General features: G+C 39.1%; 1 protein-coding gene across 2 annotated transcripts in view; it reads left to right on the plus strand.

The window, feature by feature from the left end:
- Positions 1-771: 771 nt before the first annotated feature.
- The window catches only part of IREB2 (iron responsive element binding protein 2), a 35385-nt gene continuing 12534 nt past the window's right edge, over positions 772-23622 (plus strand). Inside the window, exons 1-10 of one of the 2 annotated variants that reach the window (XM_044662898.1) lie at positions 772-838; positions 3671-3760; positions 8452-8617; positions 10380-10517; positions 11438-11659; positions 15959-16028; positions 16326-16509; positions 17475-17614; positions 20103-20274; positions 22585-22685. In XM_044662898.1, coding sequence (XP_044518833.1) covers positions 820-838; positions 3671-3760; positions 8452-8617; positions 10380-10517; positions 11438-11659; positions 15959-16028; positions 16326-16509; positions 17475-17614; positions 20103-20274; positions 22585-22685 — 1302 coding nt within the window. In that variant the 5' untranslated portion in view covers positions 772-819. Of the gene's footprint in view, positions 843-3670; positions 3761-8451; positions 8618-10379; positions 10518-11437; positions 11660-15958; positions 16029-16325; positions 16510-17474; positions 17615-20102; positions 20275-22584; positions 22686-23622 lie in introns of both variants that reach the window. The other variant, XM_044662899.1, reaches the window with a different exon arrangement.

Here is a 23622-nt window from a genome sequence, read left to right on the forward strand (position 1 = left end):
AGCCTTTTTCCTGGGTGACTATGCCTAGCATGCTCTCCTTTAGGAAGAATTTCTGATGCCCTCCCATACCCAAGTCTGTTTGCGTGTCTTCCCCGCCCCCATCAGACCCAAGTCTCAGGTTTAGGCCTTTCCTAGTATCCCCAACGTTCACTCCTACTCCCACACCCACCCCCCCGCCTCGCACACAGGAGTCGGGGCTAAATGAATGCGGGCTTCAGCCCACAGGCACACAGCAGGCGCTTAATGAATGGAGGCTAACGATGCCCCAACTCCCAGGCCCTCGGGGACTCCATTTCCCCATCTGTAAAAAAGTGCAGAGCAGTGCAGAACGCCCGCGGCTTTTCCGCGAAAAGGTAGCGGCAACGCCTCCCAGTGGCTGCCACAGGCCTGAGACCTCGCCTGCCCTTCCGGGACACCGCTTCGGCGCGGCGGGGGAGAGCGGGGGGGAGGGGGGAGAACGGGGGCGGGGCTCCGCTAAGGGTCGCTCCTGGAGCCACGCTTCCTCAGAAGAACGCATGTGTGCTTGGAACCGGTGGCGCCCAAAGCTCGCGAGATTTCAGGCCTGGGGCCCCTCTCGCGAGCTTTCCCCTCCTCTTCTGCTCACCCTCTTCCTTCTCTTTCTTTGTTCCCACGTCCGGAGGGTCTCGCGGGAGCCGGGCGCAGGGGGGGAGCGCGAGGGGGCTGTGGCCGTGGCTGTGGCCGTGGCAGCAGCTCTCGCGGTGTTTACGCGGCCCTCCCCCCTGCTCTCCGGGATCCCCCCTCCCCCCAGCGCCGCTCCGCTCCCCTCCCCTCCCCTCAGGGAGAATATGGTCGCCGGCGATGGACGCCCCCAGTGCAGGTCAGTCTGCGCCGTGCCTGGCCCCGGCCCTGCGTCCTTCGGCCCAGCCTGGCCCTGCGCGGCGCGGGCCCCGCCTCGAGCCGCCCCCAGTCCCCGGGCCCCGGGCTCGGGCCGCGCTCCCCTCTGCGAGCCGGGCTGGGGCCTCCTCTGGGAGCCGGGGCCTCGCAGGCCGCATCGGGCCGTCCAGTCTGGCCCGAGGCCCCCTGCGGAGAGCGGGGGAGGGAAAGGGAGGGAGAGAGACACCGCCTCCTGCCCACCCTCCTCGGATGGCGTATCCAGCCGCAGGCCCCGTCCATTCTTCCTCCGTGCCCCCACCCCTCCCCTCCCCTGCAGTGGAGAGGGGAGCCGGGCCCCAAACAGTAATGGAGACCCTGGTAGGAGTCTTCGGCCTGGGCACTAAAAGCCGCAGCCCCGGGGGCTCCCAGGGCCAAGGCTTAGACAACCCCGACCACAGCCTCCTTTTTCCTCCTATATCCTACCAAGAGCAAAGGGTGGGGACTTCTGATAGCCCCGTCTAACAGATAAGGAAACTGAGGTTAGGGCCTGGGCAGGGTGGCATGCTCTAAAGCACCCACCCAGCCTGAGTCCGAGGCAAACCCTTTTATCTGATCAGGCTATTGTGTCAGCAATCATCCCCGATCTCCTGCGATGCCCTGCTGATGATCGCTATCCTCTCCTGGGTTTGCCTGTCGTCTTCCCCTAAAGTGGGAACTCCCCGACTTTGTCTATCTGCCCTCCAGACCTCAGTGCTGGCACACAGTAATAAATGGAGGTTGAATAGCAACCCTGTGGAAGCTACCCATCTCTCTCCTTCCAGTAATCAAAAAGCATTTATAAAATTCTATTGTTAATTGATAAATATTGTCTATGTGCCCTGCCCTGGGCTAAACATTGAGGATACCAAAAAGAGGCAAAAGACTGTCCCTGTCCTCTTGGAGCTTACAGTCTAATGTGGAAGACCACCTTAAAGCTTAAAGCTTTCTTTGGAACATAGGTTTTCATTGCTAAGCATACACAGACCAAAAAAGCCCTTTGCCCCCATTAACCCTAATGTCTCTAGTCTCCTACCCCCTTAGAAAGTAAGGCCCTGGGAGGCTTCATTTTTTTTAAACTTTGTTTACCCAGTGCCTCATATGTAGTAGGCATTTCCTGTTGCATTTGAAGAGTCTCTGAACTCAGAGTGCTCTCACCAGTAATATAGATCCCACCCACTACTCTCCTTGGGAGGGCATTTTCCTAAGTTGCTTAGTGGTCAGCCTCCTGGTGATCAGCCTCTTCCATGTTTATTGGGTCTGGGCCTCAGACTGATGGCCCAGCTACTGGCAACAGTCATTTCTCTAGCTCTTTATAGTTTATAGCAAGGTATCACTTTCCTTAGAATAGCCCTGTAAGGTATTTAATTATCATCCCCATGCTGCAGTTAAGGAATTAGACCTAGACAGGATATTCAGAGTCAGAGCATGGGCTGGAAACCACTTCTGACTCTGGTGGAACTATAGGCCTCCTTTTGTTGTGTTTTTCTAGTGATGATTGTTGTTGTCATTGTTATTATTTTGCTAATGATTAAGGGTATAACTATGTAGGGATTATAGCCCACCATGAAAAATGAGTCTGTACAAAAAACTGGAAAGACCTACATGAACTGTTGAAGAATGAAATAAGCAACACCAGGAGAGCATTGTACACTGTAACAGCAATATTGTAAGATGGTCAACTATGAATGACTTGGCTACTCTCAGCAAATACAGCAATCCAGGACAATTCTGAAGGATTTAGGACAAAGAATGCTCTTCACTTTCAGAGGAAGAACTGTCAAGAGTCCAAATGCAAATCAGAGCAGACTATTTTTCACTATTTTATTTGTGTGTGTTTTGGGGAAGGAGGATCGTTTTATATGACTATTTTCTCACAACAGTGACCAATATGAAAATGTTTTGCATAGTCATTCATTTATGTACAATCTAGATCAAATTGTTTATCATCTCTAGGAGGGACGTAGAGAATTTGGATCTTATAATTTTACTAACCATTTTGAAAGTTATTACATGTACTTGGGAAAATAAATATATATTTTTAAAAGTCTGTACAAAAATCCTAAATTTTCTCTCCTAGAAGAGGAGCCTGAGGGACAGAATAGTCTCATCCCTTTGGAGTCAGGTACTTACTTAATGTGTGACTATAACTCCAAGTAGTGTGAACATCTCAGAACTTCAGCTTCCTCATCTACAAAATAGGGGCCATGGTAGACTACTAACCTCTTAGGATGATCTTGAGGATTAGATGAGAGGTATCTAGAAAACTAGGATCTCTGTGAGGCTAGGCAACCTGTCCTGCCAAGTGTTTAGTACCAACAAGGAGATCAGTCAGCTCCTTATTTTTAAAAAGCCAAAAAAAAAAATGGAGATCTGCCAGAGCAGGGTAATGTACCTTCCCTTGTGACTTGGTGGTTTACTTTGCCTTCAGCATGAGAGAATTCTTCCCTCTCACATTCATTCTTTCAGAAGATAATGTAGGATCCCTCATTCCATTATTAGAATTTCTTTTAAGGTAATTGCCATTTTCTGGCCTGTATCTGTTAAGTTCCTCAGACTCTTTAAGTCTCCTTGTACCTCTCATTGCCTGTGTCCAAATAAGTTTTTGTTAAAACACACCAAGAAGGATCAAGTCTGTTATCTTGTCTCAGCTGTTAACCTTTGGAAAGAAGTAGAATTTTGTTTTAAGAAATTAAATCTTGTTAGAAACCTAGATAGTAACTTCAGAATGTTACAGTGTTTATCTGATAAGTTACATGGGTTGTTAACATCTTCACTTTTTTTACATTTCCCCCCACAGGAAGCGCCTTTGAGGACCTTATTGAAGCCCTAAATGATAGTACAGTAACCAAGTTCTTCAATCTTCCTAAGCTTGGAGGCACCAAGTATGGTAATGTAACTTTTTTGATTTGGGAGCTTTTGGGTAGTTAATAACCTGAATCTTCAAGATGAGAAAATTATACCATTATGCTCACCATTATGGTCATAATTTTACACAATACCTTGTTTGATATTTCATGTGTAATTTTTTTGAGACTGCTATCCAGAAAGAGTAAACCTTTCAGTTTTATAAATACAAGTTACGCTGAAAATACATTTATTTCTATAAAAGATACTTAAAAATTTTTTTGAGTGGGTTCATAAATGGTATTCTATTATTAAACGAGTGTTTTGATTTAATGAAGTTTGAAGTTGGCATGGCATATATCTTGACATGCTGCCCTTAGTAATTTCTATATGAAGGTGACACTGCTGACTCACCAGAATTAGAGTTTAACAATTCCCCTGTTCCTCCCCATCCTTTAAAACCTAACTCAGATACCATCTCCTTCATGAAAGGCTTCCTGCTTATCCCTCCTCTACCTGCAGTTTTGTTTTGCAAACCACTTTGACCAGGCAAAAATCTTCCACTACCAGAAATGTAAGCTTCATGAGGGCAGGCAAGGATTGTCTAATCTAATGCTTGTATTTTCTCCAGCACCTCACACAATCTTCTTTTTAATTGAATGTTCTGAATTCTTTTTTTCTAATAATGGGTTATAGTTTTGGATGGTCTGTCCATACCTTTCCTTAGGCTTCAGTGGAATGCATTTGTGAGGCACCTAGCAGGGTTTACAGCTATTATCTGTGGTCACAGAACTTAGGACAGCTAATTAGGGCTCAGGAGACTATGGCAATTTACCAGGAAGGGACAGAATATCCATGTAAGAAGAGTATTTCCATATCTGGGTTTGTGTGGGGCCCAAGGAGACAAATAGAATGGTACTGGCCTGTCTCTGACACATTGGCAAGTGGCCACAGAGGGTTGCTGTTCCCTTTTGTTCTTTCTGATTAACCAAATTAACAGAATTGTTTCTGTGGTTATATTGGATCCAAATCCCCTGACTCCCCATAAGACTGATTTATCCAGGGATGGTTCTTCTCCTTTATGATAGATTTAAATATTCTGAGGAACTTTATAAAATCACATTTAGAGGGGGTGGTGTTTAGTGTAGTGAAGAAAGTGCTCTGAAGTTGGAACCAGAGAACCCCCTGGACACAAAACACAAGCTCTCTCATTTGCTCTCTGAGGGGTTTCAGACAAGGCTGTCCTTTCTGGGCCTTGGCTCCCTCAGCTGTAAAATGGGAAGGTTGGACTAGATGACCTCTGAGAGGTCCCTTTCAGCTTTACATCTCTGATCTGTGAGCAAAGTTGTTTTTTGAACATGGTTCACTTGTAAACATCATGCTGGATAAAGAATGGCCCATCCTGCCTTAGATATACTGATTTTGGTATGGGTGGAATGGCATCAATGAGTACTTTCCATTGGTAGAAGGATATTGAGCAAATTTAAAACTAAAAAGTAATTGCCATCACGTTTCATCTGAATTTAAAATTTTATGTTCTTTTTTCTGTGAACATTTTAATTTGTATCAGAAAGCCGAGAACACGCACCTACATTTTTCTTTTAAAATATTCTAATCAGCTGGAAACAAAAAGATCTTTGACCTTGAATTCCAGCAGCTGAACTTAGTGTGAGAGTTTGGGTTGTTTTGGGGGTTTTTTTTAACCGAAGTTGTTTAGCTTAAAGGTATTTTAAAACATAGTATATATGGAATTAGATGTGTAATTTGAGTCAGTTGATTCTTCTGTTTGTTAAAAAGTTCAGTATCTTTTGTGGCTATGTGGAAATGTGCCCATTTACCTTGCATGACTATTATTCAGTCATTGAAAACCAACCCATAGATCAGATTGCTGACCCTCTCTAGGAGGACAGGAGGGAAACCATACGGATCTTAGAATTTCCAAAAATGTGTGGTGAAAATTGTTATTACATGTAATTGGGAAAATAAAATATCTTTGAGTCAGAAAAAAAATTACCTGACATACTTTGGGGGGGGGGAGCTATTAATGAAGAAATAGATTTTCTGGAATAGGGCTAGAAAAGCCAACAGAAACAGCTGCCAATCTGGCCCCATTTAGCCCACACCTCCAATTCAGCCTGGAGGCAGCTGATCCAAAGAAATGGCTTGACTGGCCTACTGCAGAAAGAGGAAAGCAGTTTTTGGTTACTTATATTCCTATTACAGAAGACACTGGTGTGCTGATTTTATATATGTATATTTTTTATTATTTTTTTACTATGTTTAGCATTATAATCAGCAGAAAAGTTCTAACCAGAAAATATTTAGGCAAGCTTTTCCAAGTACAAAGCTTAGCATCAGGGAAGACTTTAAAAGAAGGGGAAAAGGGAACACATTTCATTAGCTGTAGGTATGTAATAGATGAGCAAAATGAGAGTGACCATGGCCACAGTTGAGGTGGAGATGGAGTGAGGAAAGATGATGGTTGTGAGGAGCCTGGATTGAATGAGACAGAAGATGTTGGTGGAGGAGGGAACTAAGTTTGTCAGATGAAGCTCACAATCCTTAGTGCTGTGGGCCTTCTGTGCTGGCTATAAGATAGAAATATCACATAACAGTGAATTAATGATTGCTTGTCTGTTTTCTAATTAGAAAATGCATATAAAGTTAAATTGAGAGATACTGGGCCCCTTTGGGGTCAAACTCAAATAGAAATGTATTCCTATGAGCCACATGTTGACTTAGGAAACCATAAATTAACATTGTGTTGTGTGTCCATTTCGTTCTAACATTTCCCATTATGTTTTAATTTGGTTCAAGCTCAGGGGGTTTTGCAAGCTGGAGTTTGACACTTCAGCTGTGCCCTACTTTTCAGGCCCCCTTCAGTGAGGAGACCCAAAAGAACTGAAAGGACCTACTTGCCTAAGGTCCCACATCTGTTATGTTAGTTGGCAGATCTGTTGCTTACACTTAAGCTTTCTGCCTTGTGCTCTTCTAGCCATATCCATGGTGACATGTGTACTGTGTCTGTATCATGGTTAGAAGATTAAGAAGTGTGAGAGACAGCATGGGATAGCAGAGACAGCTGCACTTTGAGGCAAGGAGAGACCTGGGTGCAGATCTTGCTTTCCAGGACTATATTTACTGGCCATGGGCCAGTCACTTAAGTCCTTTGAACTAGTTTTGTATTTTAAATAAAATAGTTTAATAATATCTGTAATGTCTTCCTAGAGATAACGTTTCTCATAGTTCTTATTGCAGTAGGGTAATGGAGTTAGTGAGGTAACAGAAGTTGTTCTTCCCTCTCCTAGCCTTGGAAGGCTTGACTTATTTCTTTTGCTTTTTTTTTTTTGGTGGGGACTAGAGGGGGAAAGACCACACTTACCTGGAAATCAAGTTTCTATTAAAGGCTTGCTTGGAAAAGTCTCAGCTTCTCTTCCTATGCTGACCCTAGGCTTCCTTGATTAAAGTCTTCAAGTCTCTGACTTGGCAATCAGCTGGGAATTGAAGCCAGATAACTGAAGTTGGAGTGAAGAAAGCAGGAAACTTGGGAAAAGGATGAAAAATACCTGTGAGGTTGAGGAAAGACAAAATAGTGGAGGAAATTGGAAGAAACCCTTGAAAGGAGATGAGAGCAGAAGAAAATGTTTTAAGGTCTTTTTGTAGTATTCATTGGGAGTCAGACTTCGAACATTTACTGTATTATGAAATGAATTAAATTGCAGCATTAGGCCTTTTAACATGTTTTGGTATTAAATTCCCTTATTAGCAAACCATGATTAGATATGGTTCTTTCCCACTGAAAATATCTCAACTAAAAAGTATTCTCTGAGATTATAAACCTGTGTTATTTATACTTCTTTCTATGTTTTTCTTATAATCACCTAAATATAATTTTATCTATCTCCCTTGCCCTCAAATTGTACGCTTCCAGGGTCTTCCTTCTTAAAGCACTGAGTCTTTGGCCACGTTTAGGATTTCCCTAAAATCCTGATTAAAACTTGTAAATAGATTAAGATTTATGAGATCTTTTTAAAGATCTAGATCTTTTTTAAAATTTAGATTTGAGCTAATCTTTGAAAATAATGAAATTTAGTACCTTTATTATTAGTGACCAAAATATTCCACGTAAATGAATTTTCCAGATAATTGAAGCTTTTGAAATATTGGGACTTTTTTTTAAAAAAACTTTATTAGTTTGGGGGTGCAAATATTTTTAAAATAACTTACACAGTTCCTTGACTTCTTAAACACAAAGTGCTGAATGCAATTTAACCTATTTTAAAAACCTGTCATTATTATGAACATGTATTATATACTTGTTGTATTAAGTAGTAATATAGTTCTCTGAGTTTTGGTCTCTACTTTCATTTGTGTCCCTAAACTGCCTGTGTTAACTCAACTTTAGCCCTTTTTCAATTGTTTAATCTGTTGTCAGCTGAAAAACCAGATAACCAGGCTTGTTAGTTAAATTTAGTTAATGAGACTGCAAGGGGAAAAAAACTTAAGAAACAAGGAATGCTTTGCTTCAGAGCCCACCCTTTGTGGCAGCTGAGTTTGAGTGTTCTTGTTGGGGAGATCACAAAGAGCTACCTTTAGTAAGAAAATCACCCTGTGTGTGGTGGTGTTCTCAGGGTTTCTTATTTGACTGTTTTTTTTTTTTTTTTTAAATTATCAGACCTAGTTAAAGCTAATCTCTCCTCACCTAATTGAATGGTGTTTTTTTTCTCATCCCAGATGCTCTGCCTTACTCAATACGGGTACTGCTGGAAGCTGCTGTTCGAAATTGTGATGGCTTCCTAGTGAAAAAGGAAGATGTCATGAATATTTTAGATTGGAAGAATAAACAAAACAATGTTGAAGTGCCCTTTCTCCCTGCCCGTGTTCTCCTTCAAGATTTTACGTAAGTGATGTTTACTCTCCTCTCCTCCCCCCCTCCCCCCCCCTCCCCCAATTCTTACCTTCCATCTTGGAGTCAATACTAGTGTATTGGCTCCAAGGCAGAAGAGTGGTAAGGGCTAGGCAATGGGGGTTAAGTGACTTGCCCAGGGTCACACAGCTAGGAAGTGTCTGAGGCCAGATTTGAACTTAGGACTTCCTGTCTCTAGGCCTGGCTCTCAATCCACTGAGCCACCCAGCTGCTCCCAATGATGTTTACTCTTGACTGATATATATTATGAAAATGTGTTATATTTAAGTTCATTAGTGGACATTTTTCCCCTGCTTTATTTTTGCCTATAATCAATAAGATTACATTTTCTGATCTGAAATATTCCATTAAAATCAGACTTTTATTCCTTCCATTTTGGGGTGAACATTGATGAAAAGTATGAAAGCACTGTAAATTCATTGACAACTGAGGTAACATGTAGAACTTTTAATTATGAGATGATATACAGAAAAAAAAACAACTTTGGATTAAAGATTCTGAGTAATAGCTCTCTCTTCTGGAACAAGGGAAGTCATTTGGTACCCCAAATTTTCCCCCTACCGTTTACAAATTAGATATTGCTTTGGGGCCTCAGGGGACAGAAAGCCTTAAAGTATAACCCTCCCTAAGAAGATTATTTACTATTATATTTCTTTATAACCAACAGATCAATTGCTTTTTCCTACATAACTTTTTTTTTAACCCTCACCTTTCATCATAGAATCAATACTGTATTTTGGTTCTGAGATAGAAGAGCAGTAAGGGCTAGGCAATGGGGGTTAAATGACTTGTCCACAGTCACATAGCTAGGAAGTGTCTGAGGCCAGATTGGAATCTAGGACTTCCCGTCTCTAAAACTAGCTCTCAAACCACTGAGCCACCTAGTTGCTCCTCTCCTATATAACTTTAAAAGGAATAGGAAATTTGGGCTTTGTTGGGAGTTTTAAGATAATTTTGAACTTTGGGATATGAGATATCAAGTCACAGTTGTTGACTGGATAGCTATGGAGCAGGGGTCGGCAACGTATGGCTCTTTCTGCAGGAGCCATAAAGTCCTTTTTTTTTTTCAGGCGCTGTTACAGGAGCGGCACTGTGAGCACTGTACAGCTCTCACGAAATTACATTTTAAAAAATGTGGCGTTTATGGCTCTCACGGCCAAAAAGGTTGCCAATCCCTGTTATGGAGAATTGTATCAGATCACTGGGGAGCAGGAAAATAGAAAGGGTGTTGAGAAAGGACTAGAATAGAGTGTGGAGGAAAGAGCCAACTTTGGGCATATGGGATATTTCACCTATAGTGTCCAGACGTGAAAAACTTCTTTCTAGAAAAGCACAATTTAATAATAGAATCATAACTGGAAGGGACATCCATTCTCACCTCCTAATTAGATAGATGATAAACATGAAGCCCAAAGATTGAGGACAAGTAATTTGCTTAAGATCACATGAGAGTTAATGAGGTTTCAAACCTAGTTCCTCTTATTCAGAATCCAGTGCAAGGCAAGTAGATAATATCTTTGAATAACCACTGAGTCTTTTGTTTAAAAGCAAATGCCTAATAAAGAGATATTTTAAAGCTAAAAATATAAGAACAAATATTTAAAAGATTTGAAGTAATGCATAAATAGGCTGTTTTGTTTAATAATTTGTGCTATCTTTGCATTTTATTGTAGACTTGAATATTTTATTCATTTCAAATAAGGTTGAAGTATTGATCATTATTTGTTTTTTTTAGTGGGATACCAGCAATGGTGGATTTTGCTGCTATGAGAGAAGCAGTAAAAACTCTTGGTGGAGATCCTAAGAATGTCCATCCTGCCTGCCCTACAGATCTCACTGTTGACCACTCTTTGCAAATTGACTTCAGCAAATGGTATTTCAGTAGAACTATGTGTTTATTAAAATAGTCTGCTTGTTTGTAGTAACCCACTCTTTGAGAGATAATCTGTTTATACTGGATAGTGAAAGCTACTCCTTTCATTTATACTTTTTTGTTTTTGAAAGAAGTAGTAAAAGTTTGTGGATTAGTGAATTTTTTGTATTGGTAAAGATTTTGTTGGTGTTATTCAGTATCTTTTATTTCTAGTTTGAGTATTACTGTTGACTTTTAGATAGGAATATATCTTTAGTTATTAGAGAAGCTCTGAAATTCATTTGTAACTTACTTTTTTCTCCCCAAGTACTTATTATGGGTCATGTACATATGAATGGAAGTGATAGGATAGAAGTATTCAGCCCATTCAGAGTTTATCTTAAAATAAAATTATAATTTCTTCCATTGATAAACCTAACTGATGGTGGTAAGAGAGGAATATGATGTTTAGGTTTAATTGGTCATTTTAAATGCAGCTTTTTAATCCTTTGAACAGGTAGTAGAGTGAATTTAGACCAAGAATTCATATATCTTATGAGAGAAGTGATTATCCTATACACTAAAGAAGTTGTTTTAAATTGGTGTTATTTAATAAGAAAAAGACTCATTCTAGAATTCTTTAAATGTTTGTTACTTAAATATAATAAAATGTAGTATAGACCAAGATTTTACTTGGATGTTTATATGAAATCTAATCCAGTATTAATTCCTGTTTGTTTTCTGAAGTCTGGACTTTGCTTTTTTGTTTTATTATATCAAATTGGTTTTTATTTACAATTTTTTTTTCATTTCTCTTCAGAAAAGGTAATGAGCTTTTTTTTTTTTAAATCTCTTTTCAATGACAAATCTATTATTTAGTTAAATTTTTCCACTTTTATAATGATCTTACCTTATGATTTTTTTTCTTTTGGGGATAATAGTGCAATACAGAATGCTCCAAATCCTGGAGGTGGTGACCTGCAGAAAACAACAAGCAAACTTTCTCCACTTAAAGTACAACCTCGAAAAGTCTCCTGTAGAGGCCAGACTACCTGCCGTGGGCCATGTGATACTGGAGAACTGGGCCGCAACTCAGGAAAATTTTCTGCACAGATTGAGAACACACCAATCCTATGTCCTTTTCATTTACAACCAGTGCCTGAGTATGAACCTGTTCTAGTTTATTACCCAGTGGAAATTACATTGTTTTTTTTTAAAGCAAAAATGCAATTAACATTAAAAGTTACTAGCATGTTGTGGTATTATGTATGTATGTTGTATATATGTATGTATTTTTGTGTATTTAAAATGATCTTCCAACAATATTTTTATTTTGTTTCTGAGGGTGATAGTTTAGAGAGTCAAAGAAACTGATCATTATCAAAGCAGTACAATTTTGAAAACTGCCTAAAGACACCAAAGAACCCTTATACTGTTGATTTTTACTAATGGTGCAGACTGATTTCTTGAAGGTGGCATGAAAACTGTCCTCTTCCCCACCCCCTGGTCTTTCAAAGAAAGGTAGTTGAAAAACATGGAAGCCTTAAGTAAATCTTAGCAAAAGCTTAATTTCACTAAATAATGGGCTTTTTAGAAGTCGACAAAGTTAAGGGACTAGAATGTTTGCCAAATGTTGACACGTTGCCAAATTCGATTACAGGTCCAGGCAACGGCTAAGTACATAGGTGTGTCATTATGATCTAGTTCCTGGTTTGGAGTCCATACTCAATGCTTGAAACATTCAGTTCTTTGCTTTTCTAGTTTTCAAGCAAATTATGACATTGAATTTGGAGGGTCACCTACCATGGTGTTGGTGAGCAAGAAAATCCATTTGGGCATATCATGCCATGGTGGAAAGGATGCTAAGTGGGTGACCTTGGACACTTCACTTTCCCTTTCTGAGGTGCAACTCCCCTATTTTTACCATGAGAGATTCAGATGAGAATGGCTTCAAGATCCCTACCAGTCCAGCATTTTTCAGTAACTTCTATGTGCTTACTGAAATTATTTGTTGCCGTTTTGGTATGAAATGATCATGAGCTCAACTTGAAGAAAAGATTTTGTATAAATCAGTTTATGAATTTGATTTAGGACAAGACCTATTATTTACCATAGAAAATAGATTTCCTTTTTGGTGGAGTCCTTGGAAGCTTTAGTGCTAGCAATGCTGGAGTAGGTGGCTTTAATTCTGGAAACTTGGTTCTGTGAATTACCTTTGAGTTTGAGAAAACATTTCCTCAGAACTATCAGGTAGTATGTAGTAGAAGTACTAGTTACTTGGTTTTGTGAGTGAGGAAACTTAGGGTCAGAAAAGTTATTTTGTAGCCCAGGGCCCTCTAGAAGTCAGAGTTGGGGGTGGGATTAGAATTCAGGTTTTCTGGCTTCAGGTCTTGGACTCTTTCTTCCATATCCTCCTCTGTCTTAGCTTTCTAGAAGGCATTTGATTGCAACAAATAATTTAGTTTCCATTTTGCTGGAAAATAATTTTTAGGTAACTAAAAAATTGCTTCATTTATTTTCTTTTTTTTAAAAAACCCTTAACTTCTGTGCATTGGCTCCTAGGTGGAAGAGTGGTAAGGGTGGGCAATGGGGGTCAGGTGACTTGCCCAGGGTCACACAGCTGGGAAGTGTCTGAGGCCAGATTTGAACCTAGGACCTCCCGTCTCTAGGCTTAACTCTCAATCCACTGAGCTACCCAGCTGCCCCCTCATTTATTTTCTCCTATAAACCTGACTAGAGTGCATTGTTTTGATTTAGTAAGAATGGCTCATCTCAGAAGCACTGTTTACAGTTATATTCAAATTTGTTGTTTTTCAAAGCTAGTCTTAGGCATGAGTCTGATTCTGAAGTTGCTCCAAGTAATTTTTTTAAGACTTGAAAATCATAATAAATATAATAAAAATAAAGAACCATTCCTTTTAATGATACAGATGACTAGTATCTTACCTAGAATTTTAATGTTTTTCCTTTGGAGATTTTTTTTTTTTTTTTTTTAGTTTAAAGGTTAAAAAACTCTTTCCAAAAAAGTTCCAAGAGGATTTAGCCAACATTTTCCTCTAGTCTTGGTACATAGCATCCTGATTTATTTGTTATTGAACTCCAATCTTTATATGTATTCTAAAGAGCTCTCACCTGTTCTTTCCCAGAATTCTATATTATCTGTAGATCTTTTAACATCTAATTTTGTAGCTACTTGTGTGCTGCCCAGTCATCTGACTAATTAGGTGGCTAGCACTCTTTGACTTTAACATGGTTTCCCATCCTGAAGTTAATCTAAAAAGGAAGTATTGCTTACACAAAAATGCATTGCTTCTTTTTTTGCTAGTACTCTAGCTTCATTTATTCTTTTATGCTGGCAGAATATGTAGTCCTTTCGAAGTAGTGAGAAAAAAAAACTGTTATTTTTTTTATTTGGCTTTTAATGATAAAATTCAAAAGGAGTTACATTACACTTGACTGCTCTTGTATTCATGAATACTAGAAGGACCAGCCACAACAATTGAGGCAAACATTTGAGTACAATTTCACTTTGAAATCAGCATTTTCACTTGTAAGATTAAAAATTAATATCTAATACTCCAAGTATTATATTTTTATACGATTTATTAATAAAAACTTGAAGTAGAGGAAAGTGATAGCCTTAGTAAAGGGGAGTTTCCCAACGGTGTTTGTGGGAGAAGAGAAAGGGAGAGGGCAGAGTTATTCACAACTTAATCAATACAACGTAAGCACGTAATGTGGGGATGAAGGGAAAGGGATTCTGGAAAATGAAGTTCAAGGGTACAAAATTCTGTTTACATGCACCCTATCTCTATTTTCTTTGCCTTGTGGATTACCCTGATTTTCAGCTTTGTCCTTCAAGTTCTTAATTCTGGCCCTTTTTACGCTATTAAATTTATATGATGTAGGTATTTGCTAAAAGTCAGTAACAGCCAGATAGAATCAGGCACTTGGTAAGGGAAGGATAAGTAGGAATTTGATGTTTGGAGTCACTCCGGCCTACTTTAAGAAATAAGATTTAATTCACAATTTATTACAGTTAGACACTGTAAATTTGAGTGTCTAGGAAGATTGTCTAGGCCTTACAGTCTTTATGGGAGCCCTAGAGAAACTACCCCAGATGGTCCTGAAAACCTGCACAGTTCAAATGATTATTAGTAAATGTATTGTTCAAAGTAGCTAGGCTGTAGAAGGGCTGTTCAGAATTGACGTTGCAGAGGGAATGGTTATACTTTAATTATGTAGTTTATTATTGAGGATCTAATCATCAGTTAATTATCAACGGGCAATTGAAAATAAGATTTTCTTCCTAATTTCACCTTGATTGAAGAAACTTCAAATAATAGTCATTAGATAAGTACTTTATAACAGTAGTTGCTTTGGGGAAGAATATTGTTTCTAATGATTTCTGCTTCCTTAGGACTTGAGTAATTAGCAGTTTTCCATAAAATGGTCTTTAAACCTTTTAAAATGCTTTTCAAATATAGGCATTTCATGCCTGAAGTCATTATATTGGTTCTTTGAAAATATGATGATGTAAACATTAGTTGGAGAGCCTTGAGGGTTAAATCTTCAGGAATTTACTTATTATTTACTCAGACCTTAAGATCTTTTTGTCTTGGGCTGAATATTGTTCCAACTAGGTTTTGTGATGGTCTGGCAGGGTTTCGTTCTAATGTCTTTATTATTATTATTATTATTATTATTATTATGTTATTGTAAAATGACAGTCTGTGGTGTATACTTGTAAATTTTTATGGCATATAGGTTGATAGAGGAGAAACAAAAGAAACTTTTTTGCCCTCAGACATTTCCTAGCTGTGTAACCTGGAGCAAGTCACTTAATCCCAGTAGTCCTTACTCTTTGAGGCAGAAGATAAGGGTTTTTAAAAGAAACTTAATATTTTGGATGAGTTCATTTCTTTACTGCTGGTTAGGTGGTTTGACATTTAACTATTGGTTGCTGAACTTACTTCCAAACATTTATTTCTATCTAAGCTCCTTCCGGACAGGAATTACTGTATCCTGATTATATTTGTATTCCTAAAGCCTGAGAATAGTGACATATAATAAGAGTTTAATAAATGTTTACTTATTGATTGCTTGATTTCCTTCTAAAGCAAGACCCACCAGAACCTCTCACATTACTTTTATCATAGTTTTCATCTAAACCATAAAACAAATGAAAGTGGATTTCCCAAAATTTCTCCTAGTGTTGGTTATGTTTGAGGGCATTGCAAAACAGGAACAAATAACAATAGTTAGGTTTAATATTTGCCATCTCATTTAATGTTATAAGGCAAGAAAATCCCTGTCTTCTGACTTAAGAGGAATATTTCTTCATGGTTGGAAAATAAAATTATTTGAGAGAGAGTGTATGAGTGAGTGTGACCACATAATATAAGAAGGAACTCTTTGTTTTATGTAACAGTAAGTTTAATATTAGCTGTTTTGCCCTTTAGGCCTGAAACAGTGTTAAAAAATCAAGAGGTAGAATTCGGCAGAAATCGAGAAAGACTGCAGTTTTTCAAGGTATGTAAATCATTGAAGGAATTAAAACACTTGTATGGAGACTTGTAAAATTATGAAAGATTTCAATCATCAGGAACATATTGAGCATTTTACTTGGTGATTTATTTGAAGTAAATTTTTCTTTAAAGTTTATATTTCGTAATGTTAACATTTCCCTATTTTCATGTCTTGTAGAGACTTTAAATTGGACATTAATTCCAATATTTTAAATGCCAATTTATGCATAATTGTGAAATAATCAAAAATTTCTATAAGCATGAACTAACATTTCCATCTTTTTACTTGTAAACCATATAGTGGAGTTCGAAAGTGTTTAAGAATGTGACTCTAATTCCCCCTGGAACCGGAATGGCCCATCAAGTCAATTTGGAGTATTTGTCAAGAGTGGTTTTTGAAGGAGAGGACCTCTTCTTTCCAGACAGTGTGGTTGGAACAGACTCTCATATAACTATGGTGAATGGCTTGGGCATCTTAGGATGGGGTAAGTAAATGACATGGTCTGTTTGTTGCAGATAACCTAAATGTTACTGTTATTTCTTGCTTAGTCTTTTCTTAGAAAGTGAAAATTGATTCTCTCTCGGTCTCTAAGTGGCCGTTTTTTTACAGTGAAAGTTCGGCATCTTGAAGGAGCATAATAACTGTGTCTGTTCTTTTATAGCCACTTGTTAACCAGAAAGATCGTGCATGCAAATTTGAAAGTTGCAGTCATAAAATTTGTCATTTTAGTTCTTCATAGAGATGCTTTTTAAAGTTTTAATCTTTGCAGTCACTAATGAGTCAAGAGATATAGCCCAGATTTCATATATCACAGATGACCTGTCACTGATATTGAATGTTAATGAAGCTTGTTGCTCTTAACCTTTATCCTACAAAGACCTATTGAGTAACCATGCAGGCTATCTTGATTTTCTCTTAGTTGAAGCCTGGAAAACTAACTCAGGAAGTATGAATTGAGTATGAGTTCTAGAGAAGCCTGGAGAGAACAAGAATTTAGCTTGGCTGGATCTCTTTGATTTTTGACGTGTCTCTCCTGACCATCTTCTCTGTTACCCTGTTCTAGGAATCAATAAGATGAAATGTCCAGGTTAGAGAAATGGGTAACTGGGCAGGTAAACTCACAATTTAAACTCAGAAAAAATTCTGACAAGAGTCAGAAGTCAGGAAGGACCTAGCAGCTCTTCCTCCAACTTGCTGTTAGTTTCATGCAAATCACTCCACTCTTCAGTCCCCTCATTAGTAAGGTGAGAGGACTGTGGCAGCTCCTTCTCATCAAATTATAATTGTCTTAGCAAATTAACTTTTAGGTGAAGACAGCTTCAGGGATTTAACTGGCCATTGGCCTTGTCCAGTGCCTTTGTAAGACAGTTTATGTGAGGTAGAAAAGAAAACTTATGTTATTATTTTCTAATACACCATGCTGATAAATGTGTCTTATCTATTAATTAGGAGTTGGCGGCATCGAGACAGAAGCAGTTATGCTTGGTCTCCCAGTCTCTCTTACTCTGCCTGAGGTGGTCGGGTGTGAATTGATTGGGTCGTCAAGTTCTTTGGCTACATCCATAGATGTGGTTCTTGGTATTACAAAGGTAAGTTAAAATATTATTTCAATAGATACCCTAGCTAACCTTATTTTTATGAGAATTTTGCCACCTGCCTTGCCAAAGCCCTACTCTACTTCATCCGGGCATAGAAGTAACTCAGTTCTCAAAGGCTGAACCAGGAGAATGTAAACTGACCTGTCCAGCTGACTTGGGCAGGCTGAGGAATAGCCTTGCAAAGAGAGCTTTGTTACTGGACAAAAGGGATGAATTTTTCAACCAATGCAACTCTGGAAGACAGTGTGCTAAGTCAGAGCATTCCTCAATAGAGGGAGTACATGTCCTAAGTCAAAGGTCATTTAACTGTGGAAATAGCAGGATTGATTGGTTAAGGGCAATGAATAAATTATTAGTTTACTATAACACTTCATTAGCTATAAATACCTTACTAGAACAAGAGCTTAATTAAGTCTATAATTCCTAATTTAATAGTTTTCCTTTTTGTATGACTTAGGCAGAGAAGCAGCAGGATTAGTGGGTAGAATTGGTTTCAATCTCCCTTATCACATGCTGGCTATGGGACCCTGATGATCACTTGACCTCTTAGGCCCCAGACATCTCCCTAAGGCCAGGGTATAAAGCAGGCACTAGCCTGCTTCGGCACAGGGATCTTTCTTTACAAGGTATTACCAGGTGTTGCCAGAGTTTGGTGAGAGAAAGGTCTTCCATCTTTTCCTCCCCTGTCATCTTGACCATTTCATAGGCTCAGAGGCTTTGGGGCTTGTTTCATCCAGACCTCTCACTTTACACACAAGAAAGCTCTTGAGACTAGTCTAAGATTCTCTAAGAGAGCAGGGAAGAGGTGGCCTTCAGGGTTATACTCTACCTGTCTGCCTCTCTCAGAAGCCCCCCCACACTAAGACCTTCTTCTTGGTATTTTTGTGTGCATGCACCATGTTTTACATTTGTCATTTGACCCTCTCAGGATAATTTCAAGATTAATAAATGAACTGGTGATAGTAGTCTTATTCTGCTTAAGTGTTCAGGGTGTTTTCATCACTTTTTTTTTTTAACAAACCTTTGAGATTTGTGATCTTAAAAACACAGGGATGGAAGGTTCTCTGGTAATCAGCTTTACTTTGTTATTTGAGCACATCTTTTCAGGGCCCTGGCATTTGTTCTTTGATAGCTGCCCCTGGGAGAACAGAACAGGCTGACTCTAACAAGTCAGTATTGCCTTATGCCCTAATTAAGAGACTAGTTGGCAAGCTAGAGAAATGACTAATAAAGCACAAGGTCCCAAAAGATAATAGAGGCTAAATTGAGGCTTGTAGTAGTAGAAAAAGGAATCCATTAGGGTTTAGAGAAAGTCCAAGTTACCTACCCTACTCCCCCTAAAAATAAGTGTTGCTTTTTAGGGCCATTTGGGATTTTTTGTTGTGTTTCAGTTGTGTCCAACTCTTCGTGACCCCATTTGGGGTTAATTAGCAAAGACACTGGAAACAATGGTTTGCCATTTCCTTCTCTAGCTCATTTTATAGATGAAAAAAACCCAAGGCAAACAAGGTGAAGTGACTTGCCCAGGGTCACAGAGCTAGGAAATATCTGAGACAATTTGAACTTAGGCCTTCCTGATTTGGGGCCTGAGTGGTCTAGGTGGTATAGTAAGTTTCAACTCAGTTTTGGTGATGTAGTCTACTGGTTGGTTTATATATTTTGTTTCTTCCTAAGTGCTTTTTAATCAATGTTCTTTCAGTATTCATAACTTTTGTTTTTTCAAGAAGTCCATTTGAGCCCTTTAGAAGCAAATGAAAAAAATATGCCAATCTCAGTATTTTTATTTGTCTTACTCTTTTGACTACATGTTCCCTCTTCTGTAAGAAGAGAAGACAAGACTAGATGATATGATCTTCAGTGCTGCTTCTAACTCAAGCTTTCTGTGTTTCCAATTCTGATTCTGATTCTTAATAGTGGTATGGTGGCGCCAGGCATAGCTTCTATGAGCTTTGGGTTTTCCTGATCCATGAGATGAGAATGGGGCAGCTCAGACTGCCTACCTTCTGATAATGTTAGGAATTATTTCAGAAAACCTTCAAGTCTATAAAATGCAAGGAATCATGACTAACTCCTTTCTTTGCCTTTAATAGTCATATGTATTGTAGGGCAGGGCCAGATTAACAGGTGCTTTTCCCTCTGCCACTTTGAGACAGTCACTGGTTAGCGGGTTGGGGGGGGGGTGGAGACAGGACACACTGAGGAATGGTTTTCTAGGAGGCAAAGTCAAAATTTCCTGTTAAATTTAGGGCCTAGACTAAAAGCTTTCATGCTTTCCTTGTGTGGAATTTATTTCTGTAATGCATGAAATAATTGAGTCTTTAGGATTTGAATAGCTACTTTTTTTGTTGACATTTTTGTGCTAAATGGACTTATAACCTGTGATGACTGATATACTCTTTGTCAGGAACTTGTTTCTTGCCACTCTGAACAGTGAAGAATTGGCTATAACTCTGTGTTCTCTATGGATTCCTCCATACAGCACCTCAGACAAGCAGGAGTGGCTGGAAAGTTTGTTGAGTTCTTTGGAAGTGGAGTTCCTCAGCTGTCTGTGACTGATCGAACCACAATTGCAAACATGTGTCCTGAATATGGTGCTATTCTGAGCTTTTTCCCTGTTGATAATGTGACTTTAAAGCATTTAGAACATACAGGTAAGAGGATCTGAAGAGAAAGTAATAGTGATACTTTGTGCCTTAGCCATGATCCTGAAGTGTTATTCTAAAATTAACTTTCTGACTTTCTGAAAGGGAGCCGACTTCATCAAGTGGCCTCATAAATAAATAATAATAAATTTTAGAGGAGGAAAGGATTTTTTAGGGGGTAGAGTTTGACCCACTTCATATTACAATGAACAAGTGAAGCAGGGAAGATTACTGACAATCACACTTTATTCAAGATTCATACTCGGGGGCTTTGACCTAAAAATTCAGGACTCTTTCCACTATACCCTGCTTCCTTCTATTGTTAGACACATTTATTAAGTGCCTGCTGTCACCACATCACTGTACTGTGAATAATGTATTGAGAAGTGAGAGTCTCTGCCCTTGAGAAAGTTACAGTTCAGCAAGATCAATAAGAGGTACACAGAGAAGTCAGATTCAGCTGAGATGATGAAGTAGAAGGGGTGGTGACACAGATGGTTCCCTAGACACATTTGAAAGGGAAAAGATCACTTTCAACTAGGATGATCAGGGGAAGCCTCATGGAGGTGGTGACACCCCTAGCTGGTTCTTGAAGGCAAAGGATTTCAACAAGCAGAGATGAGGGGGAGAACATTTCAGGTGTGGACAACAGCCTCAATTGTAGAGGATTGTGAGACAAGGCAGGGCAAGATTGAGGCTTCAATTTGGCTAGAACTCAAAGTGAGTCAAGGGAAAATAGTAGGAAATAAGGTGGGAAGAGCCTGTTCTCTAACTTCAGCATAGCCCAAAGTGCTGCAAGTCATTTGTTTTATTCAGTTCTGATTATTGTCATACTCCTTGTAAAAAGCCATTCTAGGACTCTTATACCTAATTTTCTAGTCCCAGCTCTCTCCTGACCTCCAGCGTTGCATCTCCAGCTGCCGGTGAGCATCTTGAACTGGTTTTCCCATAGACAACTTAAACTCAACATGTCCAAAATGGAACTCATTCCCCTTCCTCCTCCTGCTCACTTACCACAAAACCTGGGCATCATCCTTGATTCCTCACTCTTGCCCCTAGCCAGTCTTGTGCCAAATCCTTTTTTAAAGTTTGCTCTTAGGCTTTTGGATTAGCAGGAACAGGTAGGTATCACAGTGAATAGAGTACACAGATCTGGAGTCAGGAAGCCCCAAGTTTAAATCTAACCTTAGATGCTTACTAACTGCAATCCTTATTGCCCCCATTTTCCCTACTATAAAATGGGGGTAATAATAGCACTTACATTGCAAGGTTGTGAAAATAAAAAATATACATAATAAATATAAAGAACACCAAAAAATTGCTTAGCCAGTTGCTTGGCACATAGTAGGTGCTGCTCGTAAATACTCGTTTTCCCTCTTTCCCTTAATAGAACCCCCTGCTTCCCATCCATCTTCTCTGTAGCAACCAAAATTATCTTCCTATGGTATAAATCTGAACTCATCACTCTCCAATTCAAGAACCTTCACTGGTTCCTCATTGCCCCAAGACAGGACACCCTCCTCAGCTTGGTCTTTCAGGTCCCAAGTAATTTCATTCAAGCCTTATTCATATTGCTTCTCTTCCTCAATTCTGTTTTCCAGCTGAGCTGTTCCTCAACTTAGATATGTTGCCTCATCTTTCTCTCTATTTTCTTTTCTTGTAGCCCAATTCCCACATCTAAAATAAGAATCTCATCTCTATTTTTCACATTCCTTCTCTTCTTTCAAGACTATACCTAGGTATTGTTGACATATAACCTTACTCAGTCTCTTCTTCCTGTATTCTTTGAGCCTCGGTATAATCTCTTCTGTTTTCTTCCCACTCCACTGTCTTTATCTGTGTACAGGTCAGCTTCTGAAGGGCAGGCACTGTGTGGTCTTGTCTCTGGGCCCCTGCCCTTTGCACAGAGCCCAGCACATGGTAGACAATTAAAAAGAGGTGGTGATTGAGTTGGATCTCATAAAAGCCAAAGTTATCAATGGAGAGTGATTCTCACCAGGTCAAAGAATCCAGGGAAATGAGACCATTGCAAAACCATCAGAGGTCGATTGGCTTTTACAAATAGAATATTGTCTGAGTTCAATGATCAGTATTTCTAGCCTGGCAGGAGAATGGAAAGAAAAGTGACATGTTTCTAATGTGTGTGAGAATTTTTGAGAAGGACAAAATTTGTATCCCATTTCAGGATTTTATCAAGAACCAGGTTGTAGAAAATTCAGTGTTGAGGTTTTATTTTAGTAAAAGGTAATCTTACTCCCTGTCGCCTCTTTTCTGCTTAAAATAATTATTCCTTAATAAAACATTTTCCCCTCTTGTCAGGTTTTGACAAAGAGAAGCTTACATCAATGGAAGCATACCTTAAAGCTGTGAAGTTGTTTAGAAGTGACCAGAGTTCTTCAGCAGAGCCTGAGTATTCCCAGGTATGTGCAGCCTTATCTTTGTTGTCCCCCGTGCCATGCACCTAGAGCTCTTGAGGAATGTGACCTTCAAGTTCATATTCCCCCTATGTCATTGATAGCACAGTAGTATGGGATAAAGTAATGATTTTTTTTGCATTAGAAATAAAGACTTTGATTATAGTGATTTCTTTTAGTACTGTTAGAGATTTAGTAAATTTCATGATTTTTTAGCATCTAGTATAAGTAAATGACTTTTACTTTCAAAAAGTAGATTTCCCTTTCCAAAATAAATAGTAGAAAGAAATGTTTATCAGCTTTTATGTCTTAAAAATCAGGATGTTCTTAGGAGAAAAGTTAATTCTTGTTTGGGATACAGATGAGAAAAACCCAGTGGCCACTAAGATGTCATTTTCCCTTTAATTACATAATTTGAAAAGGGATCCCAAGGAATCCAATTGATGGATGTGGGTGTACAACAATTTGCCAGCAACCCAATGTAGAAGTGCTGGGAAATACTTATAAGAAAATTTAGAGAAGCACCCAGAATTATATAGAGATTACCAGCATTTTCAAATCTAATAAGATACTTTTCTACTTTTTGAAATTTCAATTAAATGATTATGGTGTTATTCACTTTTAAGGAAACAAATTCTTAAGTTCACCCAAGTTAATTTTCTAGAATTGTGTGAGAGCCCTAACACCCTCCATCAGTGTTACTCAAGAGCTCCACTCCTTCCTAGTAGTGTGGGGAGGACCCAGGGTTCCAGAAGGGCTTATGCCCTTGGACACAGGCCTGTCATCCATACTGGCCAAACTAGTGTGGAGAGTCTCAGAATTCTTGAGAGTTCATTTGAGGGGAGGGAGGGAAGACTCCTCAGTAGCAACTATGAGCATTTTGGGAAATGTTTATATTGCAAATTGTACTCTTGCGTACATTTACATTAAATTGAACTATCAT

The sequence above is a fragment of the Gracilinanus agilis genome, chromosome 2 (assembly GCF_016433145.1).
Source record: "Gracilinanus agilis isolate LMUSP501 chromosome 2, AgileGrace, whole genome shotgun sequence".
In the NCBI taxonomy this organism is placed as follows: domain Eukaryota; kingdom Metazoa; phylum Chordata; class Mammalia; order Didelphimorphia; family Didelphidae; genus Gracilinanus; species Gracilinanus agilis.